This window comes from Lynx canadensis, chromosome B3 (assembly GCF_007474595.2).
Source record: "Lynx canadensis isolate LIC74 chromosome B3, mLynCan4.pri.v2, whole genome shotgun sequence".
Taxonomy (NCBI): domain Eukaryota; kingdom Metazoa; phylum Chordata; class Mammalia; order Carnivora; family Felidae; genus Lynx; species Lynx canadensis.
This window is the reverse complement of record NC_044308.2, coordinates 111,568,584-111,587,649: the sequence shown is the minus strand read 5'-3', so window position 1 is coordinate 111,587,649 and position 19,066 is coordinate 111,568,584. Positions and strand designations below refer to the sequence as shown.

The following is a 19,066-nucleotide window of genomic DNA, read 5'->3' as shown; positions in this document are numbered from 1 at the left end:
AAAAAAGTTCCCCATTTAGAAATTAAGCAACATACTCTTAAATCACCTGTGGGTCAAAGAAAAAAATAACAACAGAAATTTGAAAATATTTTTAAAATTTTTAATTATTTTAATTACAATTAAGATAGGACATTGTCAAAACTTATGGGATGCAACTTAAAATTGGTGCTTAGAGAGAAATTTCAAGTTCACCAGGCATATATCAGAAAAGAAGCAAGGTTTAAAATCAATGATATAAAATTCTTTCTGAAAAAGCTTTAAAAACAACAGCAAAAAAAAAAAAAAAAACCCACAAAAAATAGAGGATGTAAGAAATTATCAAACTAAGGAGAAATCAATAGAAAAAACCCAAACATATCATTAGAGAAAAAAGCAAAACAAAACAAAAACAACCAGACTCATTCTTGGAAACGGTAAATGAAAATGATAAACTCTTAGCAAGATAAAAGAAGTAAACAAAAATAATGAGTATCAGGAATGAAAAGAAGGACATTACTACAGGTACCACAGGTGTGGAGAATATTAAAAAGTCATTATGAACAACTTCATGTTAATACATTTGAAAATGTTGATAAAATGTACACATTCCTTGAAAAACACATCTTACCAAAACTGACATAAGAAAAAATAGAAAATATGAAGAGTCCAATTTCTATTAAAAAGATCAAATCCAGAATTTAAAACCTTCCCATGTCCTCTTTCACTCCCAACTCAACCCTTGCACACCCCTCAAAAGACTCTAGACCCAGAGGGCTTTGCTGGTAGAATTCTAACAAAGATTTAAAATAGAATGAATACCAACTTTATACAAAACCTTCCAGAGAATAGAACTTCCCTGCATAACCTTGCTACCAAAACCCAAAAGGCATTGTAAGAAGGAAAAATTACAGGTATACATGTCTTGTTTAACATAGAAAAAAATTCTGAAATAAAACACTGGCAAATTTAATCCAGCAATATATAAAAAGGCTAGTAAAAATTCCAGGGAGAAAGTATTTGTTTGTCAGACTGGAAAGGCTAGGAATCTTGACCACAAATCTCATTAAAATATTCTCACACAGGGAAGCAACAGTTTCCCTAAGGAAAAATAAGATACTCTTAATAGCATAAGGAATAATGGATGCAGGGTTGCAAAAATGAAAACCACATACATAAGGGAAGGTTACAAGTAGATGGCAGGTGCTCTATACATTCCAACCCATTCACTTGTTCTAGGAATATAAGTATACTCTTTACATGAGAGATGAGCAGTTACAGAGATGAGAGCCTAGAGCAAATTTTCCAATCAACCAACAGGAACAAAGACATCCCTACTTTCTAATACCAACTTCTTGAACAGAAGATATGACCTATGAAACACCCCATCAGTTTCCTTTCTACTCATGTCAATGTTCCACACTTCTGTTGTCTCAGTCAAATTTTCCACCAGAAGAGTCATGCTTTGGCTCTAATCCATCTGGGAAAATTACTGCATAGCTCAGAAAAACAGATAATCCCTAAATTAATTATACATTCTTTGTGGTTTGTAAATGTATAGTTTACAGCTAGCATCTAAATTCCAGAAGAAATTTCTTCTGTTTTCCTGAATCAAACAAACAACCTTATTAGTAGGTCACAAAGTCACATTTGAATTTTCTTTAAGTTGTAATCTCAAAAATAAATGGACCTAGAACAAAAATGAATTAAGTTAAAAGGAAAGCTGTCAATTAAGTACTCTTTAGATTTTACAAGTTCTGTCCAGTTGCAACATCTGGCCTGCTTATGGTGCGCTGCTCAAGGGCTTTTGAACAAGTTTCAATAATTTTCTAGGTATTTTCTGCTAAATGTCAACCATGACTGAGAGGCAATGTGGCAGATTCAAATTCCAAGAAGCAAAAATTCTGTGAACCGACAGTAATTTCATATTATTAAAGGTTGAGATAAAACAAACATGAAGCATGTAAAGGCATTCCTATAGAATGGCAGGCTAAGAAAGTGATAATCTCTAAGTTTTTAAAAGAAAGACTATGACATATTTACCTAACATGCTGGCAATTAACAAGTAAGAAAGCGATGTCTGCAGAAAGACAAGTAAGAGCACAGAGAAAACATGGGAAAATAAGCAGATGTACATTGGTTCCCAAACCGAAAAATTCAATCATTAATTTAATCTAGGTCAGTATCACCTCATGTCTAGATTAATACTATGTTTCCTAGTTAATTTCATTCCAATGAGGCACATGCCCCAAATTCACCTGAAAATCTAAATCTTACTCAACCATTTTCAATGTGTCATTCCTCTGCTAAAAATCCAACCGTACCTCCCTATTACTACCAACAAAGTCTAAACTAAACTCTAGCTGTCAGAACCACGATGATTTGACCTACTCTAGTACTTCTGGAAAGGAGAACTGTGGGTTAAATACGGCTACACATTCTTTGCAGTTCCTCTTTCTCTGCCCTGAATATGGAGTGTCCCTTTCACTTGCATACACTAGTAGAAGGTGGCAGAAGGGACACTGTGTGACTTTGGATACTTGGCCTTTTTCTGCTCTTGCCCTCTTGGAACACTACTATGTAAGACATCTGGACTATCCCGCTGGAAAAGCTACATGGAAGGGAGCAACTGACGGTCCCAGCTAATGAGTGAGGTCATCTGGCCTGCCTTACCACAATGTAGCAACCAGAAGAGCAACCCCAGATTAGAAAAACAACCCAGTTGAGGACAACTTAAATTAATGAAATTGTGTTTTAAGTCACTGGGTTTTTACTTTATCTTATATTACATATATGTTTGTGCGTGTGTGTGTATGTATGTGTGTGTGTGTATACACATAATTTTACGTGGTATATAAACCCAATTTTTAAAAAGAATGCAATAAGAAAACAAACTTTAATACAAAACCTCAGCTTTTAAAAAATAGGTGAACAAATGTGAACAGACACCTCACAGAAGAATGGCAATTAAGCACATGAAAAAAATGTTCAACATCATTAGCCATGATAGAAATGCAAACTGAGGGGCAGCTGGGTAGCTTAGTCCATTGAGCATCAGAGTCTTGATTTTGGCTGAGGTCATGATCTCATAGGTCATAAGTTCGGCCTGCATCAGGCTTTGCACTGAGAGCACAGAGCCTGCTTGCGATTCTTCCTCTTTCCCCTTCTCTCTGCCCCTCCCCCACTAGTGCTCTGTATCTCTCTCAAAATAAATAAACATTAAAGAAAAAAAAAAAGAGATGCAAGTTGAAGCTACAGTGAGATAATACTACATTTCTGTTAAAACAGCTAAAATAAAAATAACTAACAATAGCAAGTGCTAAAAGTGAGAGCAACTGGAACTCCCAAGCATTGTTGGTAGGAATGCAAAACAATGCAGATAAACTGAAAAACATTTGGGCAACTTCTTAAAAAATTAAAAATGCACTCAAATGACCCAGCCACCCCACTCCTAGATATTTACCCGAGAGAAACAAAAACTTATGTTCCTGCAAAGAGCTATAGAGCAAATGTTATAACAGCTTTGTTCATAATTGCCCAAAAACAAAAACAACCCTAACATCCTTTAACTGGTCAATACATCAAAAAAAAAAAAAAAAAAAAAAAAAAAGACAACAATACTGTGATACATCAATACTGTCGAATACTACTTAGTATTAAAAAGGAATTAAGGGGCACCTGGGTGGCTCAGTCAGTTGAGCGTCTGACTTTGGCTCAGGTCATGATCTCACAACTCTGTGAGTTCGAGCCCCACACCGGGCTCTGTGCTGATGGCTCGGAGCCTGGAGCCTGCTTCAGATTCTGTGTCTCCCTCTTTCTCTGCCCCTAACCCACTCGCATTCTGTCTCTGTCTCTCTCAAAAATAAATAAACATTAGAAAAAAAAAATTTTTTTTAAATAAAAAAATAAAAAGGAATTAAAATAATACTCAGGAAAAAGAAAAAAACTACCAATACACACAATAACATTAATGAATCCCAAGTACATTATACTAAATGAAAAAAAAAAAAAGATACAGGGGCGCCTGGGTGGCTCAGTCGGTTAAGCACCCGACTTCGGCTCTGGTCATGATCTCACAGTCCGTGAGTTCGAGCCCCACGTCGGGCTCTATGCTGACAGCTCGGAGCCTGGAGGCTGCCTCAGATTCTGTGTCTCCCTCTCTCTCTGACCCTCCCCTGTTCATGCTCTGTGTCTCTCTGTCTCAAAAATAAATAAACATTTTTAAAAAAATTTTTAAAAAAAGATACAAAAGGAGACAAACCACATTACTCTACTTAGGAACAGAATAAAAATGCAGGAGAAAATAGATCAGTGGGTATTAGGGACAGAAGGTAAGGCTAGAATTTGACCACAAATGGGCACAACAGAATTCTGGTGGGAGGTAGAATTCTTCTATAATTTGACTGTGGTGGTAGTTACACGACTGTAAGTATTTGCCACAATTCATACACCTATGTGCTAAAAAAAAAAAAAAAAAAAAAGAATTTTAATGTATAAAAATTATTCATCAATAAGTCAGAATTAGACACACACACCCACACACACACCCCAACCTCCCAAACTTTGTGCATAAACATTTGTATCCCTCAAAATAATGATTTTTAAATTATTTTCCTAAATTTGTAGTACAATCAACAAAATTATCAAATTCTAGCTGAAGAACTGGTTAGATGGTTTTAAAACTAGTGTCCTAAATGTTAAAAATTGTAATTTCAAGCTTCTGAGTTGCTTTCCAAACCCAATCCATATGCCTCATCTGAAAGAAATGACCTAGTTTTACAGACATATGAATTACTCCTTTTTGGTCTAGCTTATGAACACATTTTTTTTTTTATAAGAAAAAGACATAGCAAATTGGGTACAAAATGTTACAATGAGAGAAGGAGAAAACACCAACACCAGTAGCACATCTACTGTTCTTCCTTTTATGCCAGGGTTTCTAAAATGGAATCCCTCTGGCTAAAACACAAATGTCCCTACCCGTAAAGTTGATGGAAAGACCTGAGGAGGTTTTTGTCCCTAATGAGGGAAAATAATTACTTATTTATTTTCCTAAAATTACAGCTCTCTCTATAAAAACTAACTCAAACCGTGTTTTCAGATTATATTTACAATATTAAAGCATGACGTACTGTCTCAGCTCTTAGTTGTCTCTACATTTGAACACAGTAGTTGAGAATTTAATTTCAACACAAATGAATATAAATAAAGTGGCTTGCAAAACCCAAAGATCACTCCACAGAAGAAACAACTATTATTAGAGGCAAGCTTTCTTTCATGCAATACAAACAAAATACTTGGCAGTCAGAAATAAACCAACTGAAGTATCAGTATTGAAGTTGGAATGAGGAGAAAAATAATCAATTATTTACGAGCCTAAATTGTTAAGAAGCAAAATCTTTTCCAAGGAGCAATGATTCCCAGGATGTAGAATAAGATTTTACTACAATCAAAGCATATCCCAAAATCAATTAGCCCAGCATCTACTCTTGGCGATCTCCTATATGAGATTTTAGTTGAGATTTCTGAATCAGTGACTTCTCTCTGGTTTCTATTCACAGGGGCAACACATTTCATCAGAGTCCAGGCTTTCAGGTCATACCGCTAGGAAGCAAAGTAAGCTCCACCACTTGTGGAAAGTATAACTTTGGGAAAAATTAAATTACTTAATATCCCTTTCATACCTCATCTGTAAAATGGTTATAAAAATAGTACCAGCATCTCATAAAGAAATTTATGAAATTTAATGAGATAATCCAAGCAAAGCCCTTGGCACAGTACCTGGCACATGATAAACTTGGTAAATGACAGCTATTATTATTAACCTCTAAATTATCAACCTTTGATTCTCATAACAAATGACTGAGTAAGACTCTATTGAGAGATCACCTTCTCCATGATACTCCCAGGCTCCCGCCCAAAAGGAAATAAAAGGATATATAAATGCAAGAAGTTCTCTGTCCACTTTCTAATCCCTAATTACTTTGTATTTTACCGCATGGTACTACTTCTACAAATGACAGGAATAATTTTTCATTCATCGTATAAAATTCTTAAAACCTAGCATTTTCTTCCATAGAACATAAAAGGACCAAAAATAATATTATGGTGAAGAAAAAAGTTGAGAGAAAGAAGTGAGTTCCAAAGAAAGAGTACACAGGCAGTGGCAGTGGGGAGGTAGGGGAATCGGAGAACCATAGAAGTCTTCCCTCAAGCTCCAAAAGCATGTGACTCTGCCAACTACATTCTTTTTTCACAGACTGCTACTCATCTTCCACACCCTAGCATTCTCCCTCTCTCCTTCCCCATCTGCTCTGAAGGCTCTATGCACAGTAGGATGCTTTCACCTTCTACTCTTCAATGTATCTTTCTCAAAAGGGAATGAATTCTGTCCTCTTTTTCTCTACACTACCTCTCTTAGGGTCAATTACCAACTCTAGAGTAATGACTCTTCATCTCAAATCTTCAAATTCTAGCTTGAGAGACAGCAGGCACTAAACACATAATCACCTTCATATATAAAGCAGAGGAACTAGAATTTAGGAATTATTTGTTCCCTGAAAATACAAGATTTTGTATTTCCTAACAGGTGATGCCTTCCAACATACATGGCACATTTTTTAATAGACTAGAAGCAGCAACAATAACAATTCCCTAGGTTCCAGATCCAGTTGTTTTATTTAATAATGAATTTTTGTTTCTTCATTTTAATAAGTTATATTTAGACTGACTCAGTCTCCCAATTATTATAAATGTCATTGTTATAGTCCATATAATAAAAATTTTAATATGTACTAATTTAAATCATACAAAGTTTGTATTTAATGTATCAAAATTATTCAAAATGCTGAAGACAACTATAAATGAAGTATAAAAACATAAATTAAATGGCATGGTTCTTCTATATTAAAATCTATATGCAAAATAAGTTTTGACACTACGGAGAAATTCTCTATTTATATAGAATTGGTATAAAAAGTATCTCACTAAAATATTTAAATTTTTACAAAAACAGTTTAAAAAAATCATTAAGTATTTTTTAATCGATGAATGAAGCCCTGAAACTAAAAACAAAGTACAATACTTCATCATTCTTCCTTCATTTTCAGAACCTACCGGAGAGATTCAGCCATTCGCCTCAAATCTTCATTTTGCTGTTTTAAGCGTTCAAGCTTTGCCAGAATCTTGGACAGTTCTCGGCTAGAGTGATCAGGGTGGTCATTATCTCGTACCAAGTGACCACCTATATAAAACAGCAAGGTCCCCCAGGCAAAAAGAATGAGCATAATCCAACGCCAGGAACCAGTCCATGGCCGCATTTTCAGATTTTCAACTCACTCCCCTGGCTTCCCGGAGCTCAAAGAATTGGAAACATCTTAAGTCTGTTTGTAGCTAGTGCGTAAGCAGTAGCCTTTGGTTGTTTCAACACATCATGCTTCAGAGAATTTGTGTCTCTGGTAGTCCTGTAGCGAATCTTTCAAGGAGATCCTCCTGGTGGTATGAGTAAGAAGCTTTACTGCCTTGTGCTTCATGGACTCTACATGCTGTGGAAAGAGTAAGAAACGTATTTAAATTATTTAGGATATGGAAAATAGCATATGCTGAGATTCATGGAGTTGGAGGAAACACTCTGGTGTTGACTGGCAGATAACCTAACTGCCTAATAATAAGTAAAAAGCAAAAGCTTTCATATCTGCCTATTAAATCAACTATGTATATATAATAGGGCTCTACCAGATTAATTAATTAGCTCTAAGCTTGAAAGTCCTCTAAGTGCCATCATCACTTTTCCTTCATACATCATTGTCAATAGATCATATATGGAGATCAAAAGACTGTATCTTTGAATAAGCAATCAAAACCAAACAAAATGTATTCAACTACATATTCTGGTCTAATGTTTCCATTAACTCAAACAGAAACATGTTCTCTGTATGAGTGAATTCATTCCTGTAAGATCTTGACTCCATCCCCCTCCATCTCACTACTCAACTGCAGGTTGAGTATACTACTTTATACTACTTAACCCTGCAGGTGACAGGCAGAGTGTCACTGATAAATTCTAAAAGTGATGTGTATGTTAGCTAATAAGCAAAGGTTATCACAGCCATTAAGTAGCAGGTAACCACTCCATATATCACAAGCAAAGGCTCATAAAGATTAGGCTAGATTATCTGTTCCTCAATTTATTAAAAAATACCAATAATTGCAACATAAGCCTATACCAATTATATCTTAGTCACTGTGCATCTTAATTATAAGTGTACATACTTTCTCAGGCGTGGCTGTGGGTTTCATTTGTCACTTTATCATCTGGCTTAGAATCCCCTTTAGAAACAAAACAGTTTTTTCCCCAAGAAAAAAATTATAGGCAGATCAAAGATCAGTCATATGATGCCTACTTTTCATGCTATATAGAAAAATACAGGTATTCAGAGTTTACTAGTTAAAAAGCAAATTAAAAAATGAATCCACTGATGGTTTAAGGTATGGATTTAATTCAGTAAGTCAACAAAAGAAGCTATTAAATCTGAGTTAATAATATTGTGGGTGACAATATATGCAACATTGTAAATTGCTGTTATACCATATGCTGAATCCATAATATAGTCTAGTTAATTCCAAACTATACCAATAAGATATTAATTTTTTTAATCTTTCCCTTCATAGCAAAAGTTAACTTAGAAACATAACTGTGATAAACAAAAGAGAAGATAGCTTTCTAAAGACATCATTTAAATAACAATAAAAAGATGTGCTGTAACATTTTATTAAAATTACAATTAAAAATTATAATTTTTCAAAGCCAGCAAAACTATAATAACTCAAATAGAAACAGAAGTCTACAGAAACATAAATCTTGTTACATAAAATACCTTAAATTCTTACAAACCATCATCAAAAATAACCAAAATATTAAATTACCACATTTCACAACGTAATAATATTGACATTACAGAAGTTGTAAAAACTCATTAAAAATTGTTTTAGGAGATGGGGCACATGGGTGGCTCAGTTGGTTAAGCATCCGACTTCAGATCAGGTCATGATCTCACAGTTCGTGGGTTCGAGCCCCATGTTAGGCTCCAAGCTGACATCTCAGAGCCTGGAGCCTTCTTCAGATTCTGTGTGTCTCTCTCTGCCCCTCCCCTACTCATGCTCTGTCTCTCTCTCTCAAAAATAAATAAAAGCATTTTTTAAAAAATTGTTGTAGGAGCAAAACATGGTCATTTTCTTAATAGCATCATTTGCACTTTTCTTTTATTTATTTATTTTGAGAGAGCGCACGAGCATGTAAGCGTGAGTGGGGGAGAGGCAGAGAGAGAGGGAGAGAGAATCCCAAGCAGGCTCCATTATGTCAACCCAGAGCCTGATGCAGGGCTCAATCTCAGGAACCATAGGATCATGATCTGAGCCAAAATCAAAAGCTGGATGCTTAACTGACACAGCCATCCAGGCACCCCTGCATTCTGTTTTTGGAAGAGAATCCTTCCCAATTTTATTGTTCTTGGCTAGTATTTAAACATGAAATCAGAAAAAACAAGCCAAGCTGAACATCAAGTAGTTTTCTATGTAATTTTCCTTAGCATGGTTTAAAAGTTGGTATAGAATTTTTTACCCTATCCATAATGAATGCCTGCTTCCTTACTGTGTTTACTGCCTATTGTTTGAACTATGAACTGTATCTGTTAAAATGTAAACTCCATGATATTTCTCCATTTTGTTCACTGATGTATCCTAAGTACTTAGAGCAGTATTTGACCCTTAGTAGGTACTAATAAAATTTTTGAATAAGTGAATGAGTGAAGGATATCATACATGACGTATGGTAGTATGATATATTACACAATTCATGCACATTAGCCTCAAGTGCCATTTTATACTCCACTTAAGAAAGCAAATCTGAATGTAGAAAGCAAGACAGTGCTATTATGAGGAAAACAGTTCAAAAATAAAAGACATCCATAAGCTTTAGGATTTATTATTATCAACACATGTCTCACAAGACACCCTCAAATATTTAAAATATATTGGTCTACGGGGCACCTGGGTGGCTCAGACAGTCAAGCGTCCAACTTCGGCTCAGGTCATGATCTTGCGGTCTGTGAGCTCGAGCCCCACGTTGGGCTCTGTGCTGACAGCTCAGAGCCTGGAGCCTGCCTTGGATTCTGTGTCTCCCTCTCTCTCTGCCCCTCCTCTGCTTACACTTGTATCTGTCTCTCTTTCTCTCAAAAGTAAATAAATATTAAAAAAATTACAATATATTGGTCTAAAAGGCCATAACATCAACTTATGGTTACCTTTCAAACATGAGAAAATGATTTTCTCAATATTAGTGAAAATATTTCAAATTTATTAGTAAGAAAGATTTCAACATTAACTACGTGAGCTAATTTCTGACTAAAATTTGTATAGTAGTGTTTGTTGAGATTTCTTCTAGGAGTGGGTTAAGTATTTATTAATTCATTCTTATTTGAGATTCACATACCACCTTTCATCTGCAGAATATATATATATTTTTTTTTTCAGAATATTAAGTGGATTGAAATGTGTCAGGCTTCCTTACACAAATTTATTTAATTAGTGAATACCACTTTTTTTTTTAAGGTAATGGGTATTTAAATGATTTTTTTTTTGTATTTACAGAGATTCTTTGGGTTACATTTGCTTAATGTCTCTGAAACAAAAAAATATATATGTAATTTTTCAAAGTAATTTCTTGAATCTGAAAGCTAAAGTATATAATCAGTAAAACTGAGAGCTTTAATAAAGTTGCTCTGAGGCTTAGATGGCATTAATATATAATGCACTTACTATAATGCTGGACCCATAAGAGGTGCTCAATAAAAGGTAATACTATTTTAATGCTGATACGATATGGAGATTAAAAATATGGGTACTAGAATAGGCAAAGCCTAGACTAGAGTGTTGTTCTGCTATATCACAGCTAGGTAACCTTACTGACGTTCAATTTCTTTTTCTGTAAAATGGATATAATACATACTACCTCTCCCACAGAATACTAAAAGAGGCGTAGACAAAATAATCTTGGGAAGCAGTTAGCATATCACTAGTGAATTTTTCTTATGCTACATATGTTAATGCTGTTACATTATTTTAGACTCATTTATAATATTTTGTATAATTTATATACCATATATTATCATAGGCAGTTTCTAAAATAGATGCCAATGATCCCGGTGTCCTGTACTCATGCCCTGTGTAATCTCCACCTCCTGAATGTGGGCTGGACCTAGTGACTTGCTTCTTAGAATACAGCTAAGTGATATGATTTCACTTCTGAGATAAGTTTACAAAACACTGATATTTCTTTCTTGCTCACATTCTCTCTTCTTGTTTACTTTGATGCTGCCATTTGAAAAGGCCCATGTGGAATGGAACTGAATCTGCCAACGACCACATGAGTAAGCCTGGAAATGGATCCTGCACCTGTCAAACTTTGATGTGACTACAGCTTGGTTCACATTTTGATTTCAGGCTTTTGAAAGACCATGAGCCAGATGATCTAGCTAAGCCATGCCCAGATTCTTGGCCAGCAGATAATAACTGTTTTAAACCACTCAGTCTTAGGGCAATTTGTTATGTAACAATAGATAATTAATATACATGCCAACTTCCTACTGGGGCTGAATGCCTGGTCTTCAGTTCATGTGTTATTCTTTCTGTTCACAGCAAGTTGTACAAAGTCTAAGGCACGGAGTAGGCATTCCAGATACCAGACACAATTGAATCTTAATCACATCTTCTTATATATCCTGCTAACACATCTTACAAATACCATAAAAGTTAAACTCAATTTACAGCTTAGTTTTATACCATACTAAAAGTGTAAAGGCCATTTTTCGTAATGTTTGCTAAACAGAGTTCCACTTCCAACCATGTCAGAATAACTAGTACTAGATTTGCCCTCACACGTAAACAACTAGAAAACCTAAATATTCAGAAAAACTGTTTTCAGAGATTGGGCAATGGTCAGGCAAGACTGTGATGCCTGAGATAAGATTAACAATCAAAGGTAAGCCCTATAATTACTCCAGCTTTCTGCCTAAAATTTACTGAACACCCCACCAAAGGAGAGAACCCAGGCAAAGCACAGCTATCTTCCTGAGGTGATAAGATAGAGACTACAGTTTAAAAGTTTAAGGGGAGAGGATCTACAAGTCAGTATATCAAAGAGGAGGGAGTTGCCCAGAGAAAAGGATCCAAAAATCGGCATAAGTGATCCTTTAGTCTTTGGCTAGATACTAGGCTCTACATGCAGAAGTCTCACAAGGCTGGCAAAGAACAATTATCAAGGAAAGAAAAATTAAATACTAGTTAAATGAAAAATGAACATCTCTCAGAGATCGTATAAAGGGGAAAACCTAGGAGTCCCACCCACATAAAATGAAAATGCCACATAGAAAAATCTAGGGCATTCAGCAGAAAGCCAAGAAATAAAACATCTTAGAAGTTAAAGTTAAGTAAGCCGTAGAGTAGGGATCAGAAAATTGTCTCTAAAGAACAAGATAATAAATATCACAAGCTATGTACAACACATACAGTCTCTACCATATATTTTTGTTTTTATTTTTTATTTCTTTATAGCCCTTTAAGAATGTAAAATCCAATTTTAGCTCAAAAACTATACAAAAACACTCTGTCGACCAGCTTTAGCTCATGAGTCAAAAGTTTAATGACTCCAGCCATAGAATAAAGATTAGGCTGACAAAAGCTATAACAAAACTTAAAAACAAGCTACAGAAGGACCAAGGTGATCCAAAAGTAAATTAAATGTCTATCAAATTCTTTCAAGAAAGACAACAAAATACAGACAACAATATAAAGTTCACACTCTCCAACAGCTAATCAAAAATTACAAAGAACACTGAGAGAGATCATCTTGTGATGCAGGCATCCAATGACATGCTAAAGGCTAAGGATGTACTAGAATATTGAGCAAACAATCTTGGCACTCCAAGGCCCCACACCAAGAATGAAGTAGCAGCATTCGACTACTGCAAGAGTTTTAAGTCTCTGATTCAGTGAAGGGAACAACTGCAAAAACAACAATTCAATCACTGACTGGAATGACCCCATCCCCATCCATACATAAACAAACAGCCTCAAAGAAGAAACGTGCCCATTTCTGGGCATAACCATTCACCTCAGTCTTTACTGCTCTGTCCTTAAAATGTCTGGCATGCAACATAAATCATGAGACATAAAAAAAAAAACAAAAGGCAAGATGTAACAAACCATTTTCAAGAGATAAAGCAAACACCAGAACCAGAATCATAAATGAACTAGATGTTAGAACTACCAGACAGAAAATTTAGAATAATTATAACTAAACATTAAAAAAATCTGTGATAAATGTGGACAACATACATGAACTAATGGATTCAGCAGTTGAAATACCAAATAAACAAAAATAAAATATCAGAGGACCTTAAACAGGCCTATAAGAAAACTGGACAAAAGTGAAAACGAATCAGTGAACATGACAAGAGGTCACAGATATTATACAAAATAAAACCCGAAGAGGAAAAAAAGACTGGGAAAAAAAGGAACTCAAAAGCTGTGGGAGGATGATCTGAAACATACGTAACTGGAGCTGCAGAGAGGATAAAAAATGAGGCAAAAAATACATTTTAAAAGATGTTAGCTGAGAATTTTCTAAAATGAATGAATGATAAACCACAAATCTAAGAAATGAAGAAAACTGCTGGAAGGATAAATTTAAAAGGTAGGCAAAGCTGCTGAAAAACAAAGATAGAAAATCTTGCAGGTAGCTAGGGAAAAAACTTAACATACAGATAAACAAAGAATAAGAACATATTTCTTATGAAAAACAATGTCAACCAGAAGACAATGGAGCAACTTCTTTAAAATACTGGGTAGGGAGGGGGCGCCTGGGTGGCTCAGTTGGTTAAGAGTCTGACTTCGGGTCAGGTCATATGATCTCACAGCTAATTAGTTGGAGTCCCGCATCGGGCTCTGTGCTAGAGCCTGCTTCAGATTCTGTCTCTCCCTCTCTCTGCCCCTCCCCAGCTCACACTCTGTCTCTCTATCTCTCTCTCTCTCTCAAAAATAAATAAACGTTAAAAACAATAAAAAAAAAAAAATACTGGGTGGGGAGAATGGGAGTGGGGAGAAGGTCAACTTACAACCAGTGAAAATATCTTCCAAAAGTTAGTTGTTTCCAGGAGAAGAAAAGGGGGGAGAGGGTGCTGAAAAATACTCTGTGCCAGCAAAACCGCACTACATATAAAAAGTTAAATGAAGTCTTTCAAGTAGGAGGAGGAGGATACTATGTAGAAATATGGATCTACACAAAGAAAAAAATAGCACCAAAAATGGTAAAATCTAAAGAAAATAACGAGGTATTTCCCCTTAACTTAATAACAATAAATAGCTAATTCACAAATGGCAATAATGTATCACTAGGTTTACAAATCTGTAGAATATATGATGACAAAACACAAAAGGAGAGGAGGGAGGAAATGGGAGTGCACTGTAGTAAAGTTCTCACTATATATTAGACTGAGAACTTAAAAATGTATATTGTAAGCCCTAGAGCTGCACTGTCTGCTTCAATTGTCACTAGCCACATGCAATTATTTAAATTAGAATGGAAAGCCTGGGTGGTTCAGTCGGTTGAGCTGCAGACTTCAGCTCAAGTCATGATCTCACAGGTTCGTGAGTTCGAGACCCACATCAGGCTCACTGCTGTCAACGCAAAGCCCACTTTAGATCTCTATCCTCCTCTCTCTCTGCCCCTCCCCTGCTCAGTGTTCTCTCTCTCAAAAATAAATAAAACATTAAAAAAATTTTTAAATTAGAATTAAAATTATAAATGTATCCTCAGTCATAATTCAATCGTTCAATAGCCACTTGTGCCTATGGCTACCACTGTGAATGGTACAGATTTGGAACACTTCCATCTTCTCATTAAGTATCAGCCAGGACTCTTCCAGAGCAACAAATAATTTAGAAAATAAAAATAAGTATGAAAAATCCGATAGTGGAGACAAAATTTTTTAAAAAGTGTAATTCAAAATATGAAACAGAAAGGATGAACATAAGATATCTAATTTAGATATCTTTGGGCTTTCTGAGATAGGAGATAATTTAGTATCTTGAAAAGACAGGGGAAGTTTCACAGTTGCAACAGAGAAGGGAGCACATTTGAGACAGGAGAAATGGTATGAGCAAAGGTCTTTGTTCATTATGGTGACCATTTCTGAAACGAACTCTCCTGTGCCACCAGTTAGTAGTTTACCTTCTAATAAGTTACTTCACTCAGTGTAGTTATTTATATACTAAGCTCTATTTATTTTAAAATAGATAGTATGGTTCTTATCATCATTTGTAATAGAGAACACGTGGAACAAATCTACCAGGTACTTTATCTGTATAAAACACCGTAATTCGATCACTCATTCACTCAAAAAATACTTAATAAGTCCCTATCATATAAAAGACACTGTCCTAGGCAGTGGATTGTAGCAGTGAACAAGACAGACTAAAGTCTCTGCCCTCAAGAGGTAATATTCTAATGCATTCTAATTGCAAAGGAAAATAATTGAACAGAAACAACCTCATAAAAGCCTCTTCTTGCAGCAACCAACATACTGAGTGATACAGTGAGAAACTGAATATGGACTATACCACCTAATACATTTCTAAAAGAACTAGTTTAATCATTCTGTTAAAAATAACAACAAATGCAGTACCATTCATAACAATGTCAAATGGACTATTCTTATCTCTAACAAATATGAAAATGACCAATAGCCACTTCCTTTAGCATATGACTATGTGCAGATGTTTCCAAGAATTACATTCAAGAGGCTTCACTTTATTGCTAAGGCCAAAAGATGAGCACATGAAAATATGCTACAGAACTGACTGACTAAGGGTCAGAACAAAGACTTGTTCTGCTATAAACCATGTTCATAAGAGGGTGGTGTTCTAAACTCAAAAATCAATCAGTACTTATTTAACTAATATAAGTATGTATACACTTATACATTGTGCAAAGGGAAATATGGCATCATATATCCAGTATTTACATGAACATGCCCTTTGATGAGAAATTCCACTACAGGAATTTTAACACATGAACAAAATGCATTTACAACATTTTTCCAATATTTCCATGCTGGAAAAAAATATAACTGCCCATTAACAGAAATATGGCTTAATAAATTATGAATTACTTTTACCCCCATAAAACTGTGCTTTTAGCATGATGCCAATAAGGAGGAAAATGTGACTCCGAAGAAAGTCAGTTTAAAACAAACCCCTAAGAGCTGATGATAGCATACAAGAAAACTAAAACAATTACTAAAAATATATGCCAGGATGTAAATTTGAAAACTAGAAAAGAAATAAAAACCACAACAAAAAAATGCAACTTCTATAACTAAAGAAAAAAATCAAATGTTTAAAAATTGTCTTGGAAAAGATTAAAGAGCAGATTAGATGCTACAGAGGAGAAGTTCAGTGGATTTGAAAACAGTGTAATAAAAAATATCATCACAAGGAAAAGACAATTTAACAACTGTATGGTGACAAATGTTAACTAGACTTATTGTGGTGATCGTTTCATAATATATACAAATATCAAATCATGATATTGTACACCTGAAATTAATATAATGTTGTATGTTAATTTTTAAAAATTATCCAAAGAGAAAAATATTCAGAAAAAAAATCTGAAGGAGATTTGATAAAAAAGAAAAATTTAAAGCTGCCAATTTATAGCACTGACCCTAGGTTAGATATTATGGTGCTGCACAGCTAACACCAGAGCTGTATCATCACGAACTGAAAACTTTTGGGTATAAAACTCAAATAAAAGTCATCCATCATCACTGCAAGAAAGCAATTTACATCATTACCTTCAGGGCCAGGAATCTACCAGCATTTCCCCATTTTGGCACTCAGCTTGAAAAAGGATTTCTCAGAACAAAATCTGTCATCCAACTTAAAGTAATGTACACTGAAAATAAGCTTAGTCATAGGCATATGCAGAATTTCCAATGTATTTTACAATACAAATAAAATCATAATTTAGAAGGGAAAAATAATTACAGAGAAAAATGCAAACATGGTAAAAAGAATTTCAGGGGGCTTCTTAGAAAAAAGTACAAATTAGTGGACAATCGAACATCTTTTAAAAGTGCTAAAATAAAAAAAATGGCAAAACTACACTTTGTTATGTAGTGAAAATATTTTCAAAGATAAAAGCAGTTTTCTGTGAACTTAAGGTTTCACTTAACTTGGGTAAATACCCTAGAGTGGGACTGTTGTGTCATAAGGAAAATGTGTGTTAGAAGGAGAAGGGGGAGGGGGAGGGGGAGGGGGAGGAGGAGGAAGAGGGGGAGGAGGAGGAGGACGGGGGGGGGGGGGGGGGGGAGGAGGAGGAGGAGCCAAACTGTACTCCAAAGTAGCTGCTCATTCTGACTTATCCCCAGCAATGAATGAGAGTTCCTCTTACTCCACAATCTTCCCAGCATTTGGGACTCTCAATTTTTTAAAGCAGTTCTAATATTGTGTGGTGGTATCTTGGTGTGGTTTCAATTTGCATCCAGTTTCCCTAATAACAAATGACATTAAGAAATGTGATTATGTTTTCATGTGTTTATTTGCCATCCATATATCCTCTTTGGTGAAATGTCTATTGTGATCTTTTTGCCATTTGTATATTAGACTTTATTGTTGAGATTTAAGAGTCATTTATATAGTCTAGATACAAATACTTTTATCAGGTATGTGACTTTTCAAGTATTTTCTCCCAGTCTGTAACTTACCTTTTCATTCTCTTAAGAGTGTCTTACATACAACAAAAATTTTAAGGTTTTTGATGAAATACAATTTATTCTTTTCTAATTGTGGTTTTGATATTATATATAAAAGTTCAATCCCAAATCCAAGGTCACATATATTTTCTCCTATGTTTTCTTACAGTAGTTTTAGGATTCAAAGTTAAAACTACACTTACCCCAGATTGCCACTCCTAGATATCAACTCAAGAGGTATAAAAGCTTATGTTCTCACAAAATCTAATACTCAAATGTTTACAGTAGCTTTATATATAATAGAAAAAATCTGGAAAAAATCGAGATGGCCTTCAACAGGTGAATGAATTTAACTCTGATAAAACCAAGGAATATTACTCAGCAATAAAATGGAAGGAGATTCAAGATGCAAGGAGAGGCTGATTACAAAGGGACCACAGGGGAAATTTTTACAGTGATGGAACAATTCTAAAGGGTACTGAAGAAGGGCACATCATCTCTGTAGTATGCATCTGCAAACCCATACCTTCATTCTAATAATGAGAAAAATGCCAGAGGATCATTCAACAAGACACCTGACCCATACATACTCTTCAAAACTATCAAGGTCATAGAAATCATGAAACAACTAAGAAACTGTCAAAAGATTTGAAAAGACCAAGGAGACATAATGAGTAAATGCAACACGGTATCCTGGATTAGATCTTAGAAGAGAAAGGGACACTGCCCCAAATATGACTTGTAGTTTAGTTAATAATATTGCACCACTGTTAATTTATTAGTTTAACAATTTACCAAAGCTATGTAAGATATTAACATTAGGGAAACATGGGCAAGGAATATATGGAAACTTCTGTACTTTCTTCACAAACTTCCTGTAATTCTAAAATTATTCCAAAATAAAAGTTTCTTTTTTAAAATAAAGGCAAAAGTACATCTTCAAAAATCAAAAGCTGAAAGAACTTGTAGGTGGCAGATATGTATTACAAGATATATGTAAAAGGATGTTTTTCAGGATGATTGTAATTGGATATGTGAACATAAACAATGGATTTAAACAGACATATTAAATGTATGGTAAGTATAATTGAAACTTCCTCATATTAACTTATTTTAAAATAAATGATTCTTTTATGACAAAGTATCATGGGACATATAACAATGTCATAAAATGTATGACAATAATAATAAAGGATGACAGGAAGAAAAAGGAAAGATACAGTATTGAAGTTCCTACATTATCCTTCAAGAAGTATTACAATATTTGAAAGTTTGGTGAA

At 34.8% G+C, this 19,066-nt stretch overlaps 1 protein-coding gene across 12 annotated transcripts in view; it reads right to left on the bottom strand.

Moving 5' to 3' along the window:
• FUT8 (fucosyltransferase 8) overlaps positions 1–19,066 on the bottom strand; it is a 342,855-nt gene that overhangs the window by 153,774 nt on the left and 170,015 nt on the right. For all 12 annotated transcript variants that reach the window (XM_032593385.1, XM_032593383.1, XM_032593384.1 and 9 more), the window contains one exon: positions 7,093–7,520. In XM_032593385.1, coding sequence (XP_032449276.1) covers positions 7,093–7,295 — 203 coding nt within the window. In that variant the 5' untranslated portion in view covers positions 7,296–7,520. The remainder of the gene's footprint in view (positions 1–7,092; positions 7,521–19,066) is intronic.